Source organism: Gadus chalcogrammus, chromosome 7 (assembly GCF_026213295.1).
Source record: "Gadus chalcogrammus isolate NIFS_2021 chromosome 7, NIFS_Gcha_1.0, whole genome shotgun sequence".
NCBI lineage: Eukaryota > Metazoa > Chordata > Actinopteri > Gadiformes > Gadidae > Gadus > Gadus chalcogrammus.
Window position 1 is genome coordinate 29,749,816 of NC_079418.1, and position 15,318 is coordinate 29,765,133.

Sequence of the window (15,318 nt, forward strand, 5' to 3'; positions counted from 1 at the left end):
TTCTACGGTAAGAGTAACGCGGTTCAGGCGAGGGTACATTTCCTATTAAAATGTTTGTGTGTCATTTGTTACTCTGTTAAACGTGGCGTCGTTTAGCAGGGTTTAATTATTTAACTGTAGAGTTATAGCCGCTAATATAATAGCAAGGTCGTCTGTACCACAATTCATACATTGTGTGTGTGTGTGTGTGTGTGTGTGTGTGTGTGTGTGTGTGTGTGTGTGTGTGTGTGTGTGTGTGTGTGTGTGTGTGTGTGTGTGTGTGTGTGTGTGTGTGTGTGTGTGTGTGTGTGTCTTTTCAGTGGCTATGAATGCATATCGAACTCCCCACTCGGCTACACAATAATGCAAGCAGAGGTTAAGTGTTTGCACTTGTATTTCACTTCCCACACCAATGTGTTGGTTTGTTTACGTTTTTCCTGAAAGGGACAATTATATTTGATTGAAAAAGAAATGTGATTTTCTGGGACATCCAGTTTATAGTTTATGCCCTGGAGTTCTGTCCCTGACCGGTTTTCAAATAGCAACATGATTACACATTCAGCTTGAGATGTGCTGAGTGTTGTATTAAACACATTCAGTGTATTTCATATCTTACACAACCACAAGATGGGTATTAATCCATAGAACGCCAAAACTTAAATATTTTAACCCTAGATGTAGCACTAGATGTATTTTCATACGTCTCATAGTTGAGGCGTATTACCCATTTAGCTCGACATAGTGTTGTATTAAACACATTCAGTATATTCCATATCTTATACAACCATAGGATGCGTACCAAGACATAAATGCAAAATCTTAAATATTATATATCTACATGTATGCAACACGTTCATATGTGTCGGATTAAACACATACAGAGTATATTCCAGATTTTATACAATGCTAGATATTTAATACAGTATGGTATTGGGTACCAATCATTGAAAGGCAAAAACATGAATATAATATATCTACATTTACATCATACATTCATACGTCTCAAAGTGGAGACGATCTTCGCTGGCACCTCTAGAAACGTCCGGGAGAGATGCTTCTAGAGATGTTGCTTGCATAAGATATTCCATATCTTATACAAGGATATTCCATATCTTATACAATATCTGACACAAGGATATTTCATATCTTATACAATATCTGACACAAGGATATTCCATATCTTATACAATATCTTACACAATGATATTTCATATCTTATACAATATCTTACACAAGGATATTTCATATCTTATACAACCACAGGATGTGCATAAAATGCAAAAACTGAAATATAATCTATCTAAATGTAAATGTTACGTTCCTACATATCAAAGTCGAGACGATGTCAGCTGGCCAGTCTAGAACAATCCGTTCCGTTACGAATGTTTCTAGAGTACGATTATTCAACTCCAGAAAACATCCGGATCCGGAACGGAAGCATCTAGAGCCGCCATCGGACATCGGACGTCGTCTGGACATCGGGGCGGGGTGGACTGGCGATGGGATGAGGGAGTAGAATAAAAAAAACTCAAACTCACACATACCAAGTCGGAGGCACTGCCTCATCAGCCCCCCGCTGGACATGTTCTTCTCCGCCTCGATCTCGCTGAAGTTGAGCGAGCTGGCGAACACCAGGACGTCCACCATGGCCATGAGGCGGGACAGGAAGGTGACCGCCGTCTCTGAGGACATGCCCTGGGTGGCCTCGATGTTCTCCAGCTCCGTCTGGTGACCGGGGGGGGAGAGGGGGGAGACAACAACGGAGGAGTTCACGTGGAGGAACAGGCACGCAAAAACTCACGGGATCGAGAGGGTGCTTTTCTTGTTTGAGTTTAATGTTATTTTCTCCGGTAAAAGAGTAGTCAAGCAAATGAATCCTTAAGTTGATCGCAAAAAGATTGTTTTTTCTTTGTTTCATACGCTGGGAATACTATTGATGTAAACCAAAATAATATCCAATTTAGTGATTTAGTATACTTGTGCATCAACTGCAGAAAGTGGTAACATAATAGTGAGTTAGCATACTCCTCTATCAACTGCAGAAAATTTAAACAGAAGTGTGAGTTAGCATACTTGTGAAGCAACTAAATAACATTGAACTTGAATTGTGAGTAAGCATACTAGTGAAGCAACTAAACAACATATAACTACAGGCTTCTAGCTAAGTATATCAACATCAACATTCAGTGACAGTGTGACATCACAGAGCAATGTGTTAGCAATGAGCCACAGACGACACACACAAAACCGGTGATGGGAACACAGAGGTAAGGACAGCGGCGGTGAGGAGACCCTTCGGCAGACAGAGAGCTAAGCTAGGCCCCTGAAACGTGACCATACACACGAGCAGTAGCACTCGCTACCCCCAAACGTTCAAACCACAGTTAATAGAGTCACACGAGCATGACATCGAACCCTGGAGTCTACAGGGTGGGGACGGGTCGGGGGGGGTAGAACGGGTTCGGGAAGGGGGGGCGGGTGTTGGGTGGGGGCGGGGGTTGACGAGGAGCAGGAGCGCTGAGCCTCAGGTGAGGTCAGGTGACGTGCGTACAGACATACGGAGGGAAGGAGGACAGACAGAGAGTGAGGACAGCCAACGGGGTTGTCAGGTTGGCGGTCCCCAGGTGACCGTGGTGACGGTGCACTCGGGGCGATTTGAGATTGGGTTCTTTTTTTTGTTTTGTTTTTTGTTTACGCACCTCACCCCCTGCGGCTCCAGCCCCCGGCAAAGGGTTCACCTCCTTGCCCTTTGACCCCCCCTGGGGCGCCGCTCCTCCTGCCTTCTTTGGTGTCGATACAGAGGGGTGGGGGGGAGGGGGAGGGTAAGGGGGGGGAGGGAAAGGCTTAGCAGACGTATCCCCCTGGTGGCTTGTTCAAAGCTCTCACCTCGCAGATATTTGGTTACAGGTCTTCAGACAACAATGCAGTGCATCACTCGAGATATTATTTCATCCCGATTACTTCAGATCAACATGATGATTCAAGCCGTAACAAAGTAAATAGAGGGATAAAGAGGAGAAACTAGCGATATAAGATTGAATTGATTTAAGCTGCGTAGGGACAGTGATTAACATTGAAAGCGATATAAAAAAGGTTTTTAGTTCCGAGTTCAATGAAACAATAATAATGAGCTGTATATTCGCATCACAATGCAGGAACGCATCGTCTAATTTGAACCATTCAGAAGAACGTTCCACCCTTTGTCCTGTCCGTTTTCTACCTCCATTGATTTGAACTCTCTGCGTACTTGCTCCGTTTTTGGTAACATGTCATTTCCATTAGACAGCAGCGGGGAGCTGCTCCTGTGTGTTCTGAATACCGATTGGAATCGGACTGCACTTCAGCACATAAACAGGTCGAGGGGAGAGTAGTAATGAGCAGAAGCAAAGAGGAAGAAGCACAGCGAAGGATAAAACAACACGATGGATGGTCAGGCAGGCATGGCGGGAGATTGGGTCAGTCACGCTGGTCAAAAACGGCTTTAAGTAGAGAGAGAAAGGAAACAGCAACTTACAGCGTTGGCACTACTCTTAGAACTCTGCACATGCAGAACGCAAACACAGACAGACGGACAAAACGATAACAGGACAGAAAAACAGAGGAGGGAAAAGAGATGAAGAGTTAAAATAAATAGGTAATAGCAGTCATAAGGTTGTTGAATTATTAATAAAAGGGGTTGGAAAGCAGGGTAGTAATTATGGCGTAACGCTTCTAAGGAATGTCTTATAGCTACAGTCGACAAAGGTACACGCCAGAGATAGAATATAGTGATCATTAAAAAAGGTTTCTCAAAAAATGAATCAATAATAAATTTTACTTCAAAAATGCACATCTTTCAACGTTAAAGGAAGAACGACATCAGAACGATCCAACCACTGGGATTGGAGAGTAGACGTGGCATTTTGAACCTCAGCCACAAGGCCCTGATCACGGCTGTTCTAAGATGTGATGCGGTGATCTGTAATCCCCCCTCCCGCCACAAGGGGCCAGAACCGAGCCACTTACAGAGGGGGAGGTGGCCGCAGAGAGCAGAGGAAGGATGCCTCCGCAGGCGATGATGATGTTGTCCACCATCTGAGAGATCAGATGGATGGTGTTGTGCACGAAGATGATGTTCTCGTTGCTGTTCACAAAGTCCATTACGGACTTGGTGGAGTGACTAGAAAGGGAAATGTGATCATTAGACCGGCGATGTGAAGTCATCAGGGAGTTATTATTATACCTACCAGGCATACCCAACTACTTAGAACGCCTTGGAAGGAAAGCTAGCTTGTTTCAGTGACTCTATTGTGTAGGTTGCATTGCGAGTTTATCCAGGACATTCTTGAAATTTAGGTTAGCTATTAAATAAGATGTCTGCAGGAGATGTAACTGGATCTACTTTAAACAGCATTTGGCATGAACATGAGTTTCCTATTTAAATATTTAGATTTATTTGTAGGCTTTTCAGTAAGCCTAAATGGGAAAGCGTTATCAATACCCCTAAACCTAGCTTAAACTCTTTATCATTTATATAGTAATACCACAAAATCTAGCCTAAACTCAGTATCAGTAATATAGTAAAACCACTAAATCTAGCTTAAACTCAGTATCAGTAATATAGTAAAACCACTAAATCTGGCTTAAACTCAGCATCGGTACCAGTACTAGTAATACCCCATCAATCTAGAACAACTCTGTATTAGCAATGTAATACTACCCCTAAACCTAGTTTAAACGCTGTAGGCCATCAGTTATAGAGTAATACCCCTTATCCTGGCTTAAACTCTGTATCAGTAATAGTAATACCCCTAAATCTAGTTTAAACTCTGTAGGCCCGTCAGTAATACCCCTAAACCTATCTTAACCTCTGTCGGTAATATAAATACCCCTACACCTAGCTTAAACACTGTTTATCCATCAGTAATACAGTAATACCCCTAATCCCAGCTTAAACTCTGTGTTAGCAATATAATACTAACCCTAAACCTAGCTTAAGCTCTGTATTAACAATATAATACTACCCCTCACCCTAGCTTAAACTCTGTATTACCAATGTAATACAAAAAAAACTGCTTGAGCTGCTCCCCCCGCGACCCGACCCCGGATAAGCGGACGAAAATGAGAGATGAATACAAAAAAAACTCGAAACCTAGCTTAACCTCTGTAGGCCGACCAGTAACACAGTAAAACCCCTAAACCTAGCTTAACCTCTGTAGGCCTGTCAGTAACACAGTAAAACCCCTAAACCTAGCTTAACCTCTGTAGGCCGATCAGTAACACAGTAATACCCCTAAACCTAGCTTAAACTCTGTAGGCCGATCAGTAATACCCCTAAACCTAGCTTAAACTCTGTAGGCCGATCAGTAACACAGTAATACCCCTAAACCTAGCTTAAACTCTGTAGGCCGATCAGTAATACAGTAATACCCCTAAACGTAGCTTAAACTCTGTAGGCCGATCAGTAACACAGTAAAACCCCTAAACCTAGCTTAACCTCTGTAGGCCGATCAGTAACACAGTAAAACCCCTAAACCTAGCTTAACCTCTGTAGGCCTGTCAGTAACACAGTAAAACCCCTAAACCTATCTTAACCTCTGTAGGCCTGTCAGTAACACAGTAAAACCCCTAAACCTAGCTTAACCTCTGTAGGCCGATCAGTAACACAGTAATACCCCAAAACCTAGCTTAAACTGTAGGCCGATCAGTAATACAGTAAGACCCCTCAACCAGCCCATCTCGTTAACAACCAACTACGACCCATCAGTAATGGAGTGATACCCCTAAACCCAGCCTGACCTGTTAACATAACCCACTACGACCCATCAGTAATGGAGTGATACCCCTGAACCCAGCCTGACCTGTTAACATAACCCACTACGACCCATCAGTAATGGAGTGATACCCCTAAACCCAGCCTGACCTGTTAACATAACCCACTACGACCCATCAGTAATGGAGTGATACCCCTGAACCCAGCCTGACCTGTTAACATAACCCACTACGACCCATCAGTAATGGAGTGATACCCCTAAACCCAGCCTGACCTGTTAACATAACCCACTACGACCCATCAGTAATGGAGTGATACCCCTGAACCCAGCCTGACCTGTTAACATAACCAACTACGACCCATCAGTAATGGAGTGATACCCTTAAACCCAGCCTGACCTGTTAACATAACCAACTACGACCCATCAGTAATGGAGTGATACCCCTGAACCCAGCCTGACCTGTTAACACAACCCACTACGACCCATCAGTAATGGAGTGATACCCCTGAACCCAGCCCGGCCCGTTCACACAGCCCACTAGGACAGCGCTCCAGCCCCGGCAACGGGCCTCACCTCCTCCACACGTGGACGTCGGTCTCCAGGGCGAACAGCAGGTCGGTGAGCAGCCGCTGGTGCATGGGCGACCACTTGAACTCGGGGATGCGGAACATGGTGGTGCGCGGGCCGGGGCTGAACTGCCGCCGCTGCTCCTCCGTCATGGGCATGCCACGGAAGCCCAGGTCCACCCGCAGGTCCCTCTCCAGCTGGGCCGCCGTCCGGCCGTGCAGGGCCTGGGCGGGGGGAGAACCACGGAGGGATGCGGTCAGAGGAATGGTTTAAGATTACGCTTGAAGATGGTTTGTTTGTCGTTATGCACCACAATTACAGCAGCAGTCACTGGGAAGGAAATGATTGAGTCTTGAGGCTCCTTCAGCAATGCAATATCGAAAGAAAAAGTGTAGTAGAAACACATACGGGACATGAATTAATTAGAATAAAATAAAAATATAATAAGAATTGCTGCAAATGGATGGAGGGCAATGGGGAGCTACGAAGGTCAGAGCTACGTCCTCGAATGCTGCTTATCTGCCGATTATGGGAACCGTGTTCGATTCTCGGGAATGAGGTAAAACATATGGAAGTATGTATATCAATAAATAAATATAAATAAACATACAATAAGACCACTAAACCACTGGTTTGAGGCTATTCTGTACTCGCTATATAAAATTATAACATGACTTAAAAGTCAATGTTTGCAATATTGTTGGCCTGAATCAATACTATAAAGGACTGCATTCATTTGCACACACACACACACACACACACACACACACACACACACACACACACACACACACACACACACACACACACACACACACACACACACACACACACACACACACACACACACACACACACACCTGGGTGGTTGAGGTAAAGGGCTGCATTCATTTGCACACACACAGAGACATACACAAAACCACACACACACACACACACACACACACACACACACACACACACACACACACGCCCACCCACACACACACACACACCTGGGTGGTCGCGGTGGTCTGGATCTTCTTGACGTCCTTGTCCTTGCCGTCGTCAGACCTCTCGGTGTCGGAGGCGGTGCTGGCCGTGTCCCCGCCGGCCTTCAGCCCCGCCCCCTCTCCGTCGGCCCCCGCCGGGCCCTCCCCCTCGGGGAACTCGGCCCTGGCGGCGGCGTGCGCCTGCGCCCTCGCCTGCAGGCTCTCGGCGGCCGCGATGGAGCTGATGTCCGCCAGGGGGCTCTGGATCTTGAAGGCGTCGTCCTCGGGCATGTCCCCGGGGCCCGAGCTCTGCGCCTGCGGGCCCAGGTCCGAGCCGCAGCTGGTCATGTGGGCCAGCAGGCTGAGGTCGTCACTGGGGCAGCCGGGCCCCGGGCCAGGGGGGGGCGGCTGGTCGGCCCTGGGGAGGACCAGCGGGTCTGGGGCTGCCAGAGCCGGGAGGAGCTTCTCATCCACCTGAGGAGGAAGGAGGAAAACGCTGGAATCACCCGGGCACTGTGGGGGACTCCTGGAGCTCCTTGACCCGTGTGGGCTTGGATAAGATCGACCAAAGACCTGCTGCTCTCAAACAATAAAAGCTTTGTTTTATGAGGCAGGGATGAACGATTCGGGGAAATAATGTAATTGCAATTATTTTGACCAATATTGCGATTGTGATTTAATGTGCCAATTTTATAATTTATTAAGTTCCTTATGTTGTGTATTATTCACTAAAAAAGAAAATAAATCATTCTTTAGTATTACCAACCCAACATTGGAAGCAGTCAACATCAAAACTGCTTTTCCTTGTGTTCCGGTGTGTTGAGATTCATTTATATTATAAACTTCTTTATTTAACTATTGAATTGTAAAATAAAAATAAATGAAGCGTACTGATGACCAGTCATTAACGGTAACAAATCACTTATTTTTTTCGCAGACTTTGCGATTTGAATACCGCGTTCTATTACATCGCGATTTCGATTTGAATTCGATTAATCGTTCGATTAAGCCCTATTTTGATGTGGCAGGGTCTGTGTGTTATGTACTGTTTGAATGTCTCTGAGGCCAGGCCAAGGGCATGTTTACAGCCACGGCTGGACGATAAAGCGGTATTCTATACTATCTCTCTTTATCTCTCAATCCTACAGTATATATACGGACATTGATGTGAACTTCGGTATACTTCAGCAGAGTTACCGTTCCCGAGTTCCCCTCCTCCGAGCCACAGGTCATCGTTCGCCCGTACCTTGCTGAAGAGGAAGCCGTTGTTGCTGGGCACGCTGTCCTTCTCGTCGGCCAGCGTGATGAGGGGTCCCATGTTCCCGTCGTCCTCCAGGCCGACCCCCGCCAGCCCCAGGCCGGAGCCCAGGCAGACGCCCCTGGCCCCAGGCCGCTCCTCCTTCAGCGCCAGGCCCCCGTTCAGGTTCTGCACCGCCGCGCAGTAGGCGCTGTCCAGCAGGGACCCCACCTCCACCAGGGGTCCGTTCTCCACGCCCACGCCCACGCCCACGCCGCCGCCCACCACCACGCCCGCCACCAGGCCCCCGCCTAGCCCCTCCGGGGACAGGTCCAGGTCGTCCAGCTTCACCTCCGTGGCCTCCACCTTCTCCGCCTTGATGTCCACCAGCAGGTCGTGCACCTCCACCCGGACGCCCGGCACGGGGATCTGGTCCCCGGGCGTCAGGGCCTCGGCGTCGGGCCGCTTCACCGCGCCGTCCGCCAGGAGGTTGCGCGAGGAGTCGCCGACGACGACGCCGACGCCGCCGACAACGCCGCCGACAACGCCGCCGACGCCGCCCTCGCTGTACTCGGCCTCGCTCTCGGGCGTCTGCGTGGCGGAGTTGTCGTCGATCTCCAGGTTGCCGTTGACGACGGGAGCGGGCACGGCGGACAGGCCGGAGATGGTGGAGACGGAGCCCTTCTTGCCCTTCTTCATGTTCTCCTCCTCCTGCCGCTGGTACTCCTCGTACATCTTGGCCAGGTACTCCTTGTGGGCCTCGTAGGTCACCTGGGGAACCGGCGGGGAAAGGGTGAGTGGAACCGGGGAACGGTTCCGTTCGGTTCTCGTGACGAGGCTCGAGAACATTCCGGTTGTTTTTATTTAAATGTATAAAGTTGTTAAACCTGGGAAATTCTCTATCAAATAATGAAAGACATACTTCATGCTAAAAACGCCTTCCCAGAGTGGTGGTTTCCTATTGGCTGTGCTCCCTAGCTCGAGCGAGTGCGACCACTTCTGACCACGCCCCCTCGTACTTCTCCTAGGCAACCAGTTTTTCAAAAACATTGCTGCATGGAACCTCTTAATGTTATCCGACTAAAACAGCGATTTACTCTCCCCGTTAAGGTATGATTAACTAACCAAATACCGATATTCGCCAAGCCTTTGGGGCAGCCCCAGAAACAGCCAGAAGCACTGGCCGTTTCTCATCAGCCTAAATAATTAGGAGCAGTTGATGTCATAGCTTGTAAGGAAAGAGAATTTGGGCCAATTACAACAAAGCAATCTCCTCTGTTTCACCACAGGTGCCACTGTTCCCAGTTCTAATTTTTAGATTGGTTCCTCTTTAAGATAATACTAACTTACATACCGCTATTGATCACGGAACGGGCAGGACATTCAATGTCAGATCAATGACTTTATCAGCAGACTTTTACGGATGTTACGAATGAAATGTTCCCTTATTGCTTGAATATTTTGGTGTCCTTGAAACTCTGGGTTAATAGCTCCCGACATTCGCCTGAGCGAAGGTCAGAGACGCACACCGCTATCGACGACTGATCAAACAATAACACGCTTATGAGTTACATCCCCTGGGTTTAACCGCTCGGCCGAAGGACACACTGATCCGATCAATAGCCACAATCGTCTGGAGATCATCCCACACCTTCATCGATGCACCAAAACCAATCCGTCAATGAACACACACACCCGCCTGTCCCAGTTACTAATAAGTCATCAATGAAAACGGATGCGATTTCCACACCACTACATACTCCCTCTGCCTCCACCCTGATGGGGAAAATATCTGCTAACAGTGGGGGGGTGGGTGGAGTTGACCTGTGAAAGGTCATGCTACAGTAAATGGTGCTTTTTCTTTTTTTTACAGTATTGCCTGACGGAGGCGGAGTCAACCATTCAAGGTGACAGCCAGCTCGTCGGGAGCAGCTAGGGTGGGGTGCCTTGCTCAGGGACGCATCGATGCTCTAGGGGGAGCCGGGGATCGAACTAGCAACCTTGCGGTGACCAGCCAACCCGCTCTACTTCCTGAGCTACTGCCTCTATTGTTTTATTTGACCACTTTATTTAAAATATGCAAGAAACATGTCATCTGATGACCGAAACAAAAACAAGGCTCTATTTTTCAACACATTTGAAAAGGAGTGGGAAGAAGTGTGCACTTGTTTAATCCCGACCCCTTTCGGTAAATCATACAATAATCATAAACTACAACCCGTTTCCTTTACTTAAATTAAACATGCAATTTATGCAATTAATACCTGAAAAATAATGATGTAATATGAATGCTCACCTTGGAGTGAGCATTCATATTGCATAATCGGGGGATCGAACCAGCAACCTTCCGGTTACCAGCCCGCCCGCCCGCCCTCCTGAAGCCACTGCGGCTCTGCTCACCTTGGAGTGGGCGATGGAGAGGGTGTCCACCCACACCCTCCAGCCGCCCCACTCGTACTTGATGGCGTGGTAGAGCAGGATGCGGAAGATGTTGTACACCATCTCTGTGATCTTCTGCTCCTCGGGGCTCTTGGGGTTGATGTAGCCCAGCGAGAACATCCAGTCCTGCCACACAGAGCACTGCAGCAGGCAGCTGGAGGAGACACACACACACACACACACACACACACACACTTATTCACGCACGGTCGTCTCACGTACGGTCGTCTCAAGTCCGACAGGGCTGTCGCGACGGAAAATCGGGAGTTGAATATAAAATCGGAGAGAGAAAGACTTAATACCAGCCGAATGCTCGACTAATATTCGAATAATAAATATACATAGAATAAAAACGAGAATATAATATATAGAATATATAATTTTTTTATAAATGTGTTGGCAAACATAAGCAAAAACCTTGACCTTCTTGACTTGGAAAAATGTGAAAAATGAAATGCCTTTGTTACATCATGCCTGCCAAACAATTTTGATGGCCGGAATGCGGATATGCGTCATATTCCTGTAATAATAATAATAATCGTGCCGCTGAAAAGAAGAGCGGGACACGTGCGACGGACTTAAGCTCCATTCTTTCACCACTATGCTAATGTTTAACAACCCCATGCTGATAGCTACATTGGCAAGGAATAAGCCTGTGAATACAGTGTATTGGTACACAGTCAACAGCAAATAATGGCCTCAATTTGAGCAATAAAATCTTTAACATAACTCAAAAAAAATTAATAAAAAAGGAATGAAATTCATAGTGATGATATTGGAAGATTGAGACTCAGCAGCACACTGTGATTCTACACAAAATGCATTTAAGTATGCAGTAAGGGATAGATATGTAGGAACATATGTTTCATGATAATAGATGGGTCACGACAAGTGAGTGTACCAAGTGAGTGTTCCAAAGGCTATATATGCTGTTGTTCCTCTTTCTTCTGACTAATACACTAATTTTAACTCGCTGTGGATACAAGCATCTGCTAAATGCCCTAAATGTAAATGTGGATGTAAGCGACTGCAGTAGGTAGTGACTTCAGCTGACACCCAGCTGAGCCAATGACAAACTGAGACTGCAGTGAGGCGTGTTTCACCAGCGGTGGCGCTGTTGCTGGGTTTTAACGTTGTAGTGTGGGGTTACTCATTGAAGCGAGCTACTGTGCGTGTGCGTGTGTGTGTGTGTGTGTGTGTGTGTGTGTGTGTGTGTGTGTGTGTGTGTGTGTGTGTGTGTGTGTGTGTCAGTGTGCGGGTGCACTCTCACCGGCGGTTCTCGCGGCTGTTGCTGAAGAGCTTGATCATGTCGGAGAGGAACAGCCTCCGGACCTCCATCAGCTCAGTGCTGGGGGTGGAGCTCTTCAGCAGCGTGGCCACCACCTTCAGGATCACTGCGGGGGGGGGGGGGGGGGGGGGGGGGGGTCACGGTGACGGGGGATGAGAGAAGAGGAGGAATAGATGGAGCAGGGGAGGAGATCATAAGGAAAGCGAGATCGGGTTGCGTGTGCGATGAAGTTAGAGCCGTCTTGATACAGGATTTATCCTGTATCGTTCGCGTGAAAAACAACAAACACACCTCTCTTTTCCATGGCAGCGGTATTGTCCTAGAACGGTTTCTCGTCAACGCGCTAATTAATAATGGCCTTCGCATTTATATCAACATGACGCATTGTAGTCTGAGTTGAAGCCTGATATCAATCACACCTGAATTCACCTCGTACTTAGATGAAGAGACATCTTTTTTATAATTAATTACCATTATTACCACGACATCAAAAGCATGTCGAGGTCAATTTGATCAATAATTCAACGTACATTCGTATCTATATTCCGACATACGGTACATCTCTCTACCCCGACCCCAATGTATAAGCTCTCTACTCACTGGGGTTCTGAATCTTGACGGTGGAGTCTGGCTCCGGGTGGGGTTTGTGAACCACCTGGGTGCACACTTGCTCCGTCAGAATCTGCGAGGAAAGAAAACACATCCATCATCAGAACGCAGCGGTGACACCGCGAACAGACGACATGTTCAGACAGAGGAACGGAGATGGATGTGGACGAGGGGCAACCAAGAAAAGGTTATCTTCCATTGTCCAAATGGATTTCCTTTTGTACATCGCCGCACCATTGAGATGTTTATATTCACACGTTTGTGATTTAATGTTTTACAAAGCAGCCACGGATGAGTTCCCCGGGAAAGCTAATTACAAATGCCCTTTTCAAAATCTCTTGGTATCCTTAAAGACAGTTTTATTGTCCCCAAAAGTAATGACATTTAATTAGTTCTACTTTAAAATTGTTGATTTCACTTGGCAATGTTGCGAGACAAACCATCCTGAATCTAGAAAAGCCGCAAAGACCTTTATAGTTGAATAAATTCTAACCATGTGAAAACATCTAACGAATAAGCAAAGCCCTTTTAGTGACATTAGCTCAGGCGGCCATGTTTGAACTGAGTCACGCATCCACCAGACACACCAGCGCGTTGTTAACGCTATGGCTGGGGCCTGATGTCCTGCTGGGCTGACGTCACCAATGTTTTCTCTCCAACAAAGAGCCCCGCTTGGAGCACACACACGGTGACGGAGATAAGACTGTGACCACCTCCACCTCCATTACCACCACCACCACCACCTCCTCCATTACCACCACCACCACCACCACCACCACCACCTTTACCCCCTCCACCCAAACCACCACCACCACCACCACCATTACCCCCTCAACCCAAACCACCTCCACCACCACCACCATTACCCCCTCCACCCAAACCACCTTCACCACCACCTCCATTACCACCACCACCTCCACCACCACCACCACCACCTCCTCCACCGACACCATCAGGTCGTCGCCGGGTACCTACCTCGTACAGGGTGTTGTAGGTCGTCACGGAGACGGTGTTGGTGTGCATCATCAGTCTCTCACCGAGCAGCGTGAACAGGCTGTGCGTGTGCATGATCTCCACCTTCCGCCTGCAGGTGGGTACACACACGCGGGTACACACACACACACACACACACACACACACACACACACACACACGGACAATGATACACACACACGCAAACACACACACACAGAAATAGACACACACAAATACATACACAGACATAGGCACACACACAAACACACACATACACACAGAAACATATGCAAACACACACGCACACACACAAACATTTAAACAAACACACACACACACACACACACACACACACATTTAGACACACACACACACACACACACACACACACACACACACACACACACACACACACACACACACACACACACACACACACACACACACACACACACACACACACACACACACACACACACATTAGCCATTAGCCCAGACTGCATTGTCACTGTCTTAGCCGCGGTGTTTTGGCGCGCTGTGACAGCAGAGCCCGGCGGGGCCTGTCCACTAGCATCAGGCTCTAAAGGGCGATGCAAATGAACAGCGTCGTCAACGCGCCGTCGCCAGCGCCGCCCAGACTTTATTCAGCGAGCCACAGGCCCATATGGCCGGCTGACATTAACGTGGCCGCCGGGCTCCGAGCGCGTCTGAAAAGCTGTTCCCTTCTGGTCGTTTATTACGGGCGGGCTTTGGCGAGCGCCGCTCACCGTTAACCGTATCAACGGCCGAGAGCGAACGACGGCGACATGACAACGGCTGTAACGCTAACGCAACGCTAATCATATTAAACACCCTGTGGAATCACCGCGGAAACGCTTAGCAGGCCCCTGAGAAATGTATTTCACATGTGTGAAACATGCATCTTATGAGTGTCCTTATCTTGGTGATCATTAGTTTTAAGGCATGGGAGTTTGATGGGTATCGCTGATAATTCTATGATAGAAAACGTTCTAATGAGAACAGTCCCCATCTAGGACGTGTCAAACGATAGCCTGCTCATTAGCCTCCTGGCAGCCGTTGGGCCCAGCGCGAGCTGCCACCGGGAGCAGACACGCACGCCGGGATAAGAACCTTTGCTCGCTTGTTGTCACACGCCTGTGATTACCCGGTCGCACCGAAGCAAAACAACTCAGAAAGGAATGGCTTCAAGTCCCACTTAGCAGGCCTGGTGGTCTGCGTAATCATACAGAGCTTTGCACGAAGCCTGGAATCCAGACTGCCAGTAAAAAAAAACGAAATAGCGTGCATAACTTCAAAACATGCCAAACATTTCTTCCTTTATGTTCAATATATTTTTTATCCGGTTTCATCAGGCTGGGCCACCCGTCTTGAGACTGTCCCTTTCACCCGTCGAGCCGAGGAGGTCGCTACAGGGATGCCACGATGCTCACAGGTAACCCTGTGTTCCCGCCGTGCGTTAACACTGCTAGTTTAGGACTA

The 15,318-nt window shown here is 47.8% G+C and overlaps 1 protein-coding gene across 1 annotated transcript in view; it reads right to left on the minus strand.

Moving 5' to 3' along the window:
- Positions 1 to 1,126: 1,126 nt before the first annotated feature.
- Positions 1,127 to 15,318, minus strand: part of LOC130386131 (neurobeachin-like) — an 83,913-nt gene continuing 69,721 nt past the window's right edge. Inside the window, exons 18-29 of the mRNA XM_056594908.1 lie at positions 13,819 to 13,927; positions 12,835 to 12,916; positions 12,217 to 12,340; positions 10,908 to 11,100; positions 8,517 to 9,278; positions 7,295 to 7,744; positions 6,306 to 6,523; positions 3,985 to 4,138; positions 3,494 to 3,517; positions 2,679 to 2,762; positions 1,524 to 1,704; positions 1,127 to 1,137 (exon numbers count right to left, since the gene is read on the minus strand). Coding sequence (XP_056450883.1) covers positions 1,127 to 1,137; positions 1,524 to 1,704; positions 2,679 to 2,762; positions 3,494 to 3,517; positions 3,985 to 4,138; positions 6,306 to 6,523; positions 7,295 to 7,744; positions 8,517 to 9,278; positions 10,908 to 11,100; positions 12,217 to 12,340; positions 12,835 to 12,916; positions 13,819 to 13,927 — 2,392 coding nt within the window. The remainder of the gene's footprint in view (positions 1,138 to 1,523; positions 1,705 to 2,678; positions 2,763 to 3,493; positions 3,518 to 3,984; positions 4,139 to 6,305; positions 6,524 to 7,294; positions 7,745 to 8,516; positions 9,279 to 10,907; positions 11,101 to 12,216; positions 12,341 to 12,834; positions 12,917 to 13,818; positions 13,928 to 15,318) is intronic.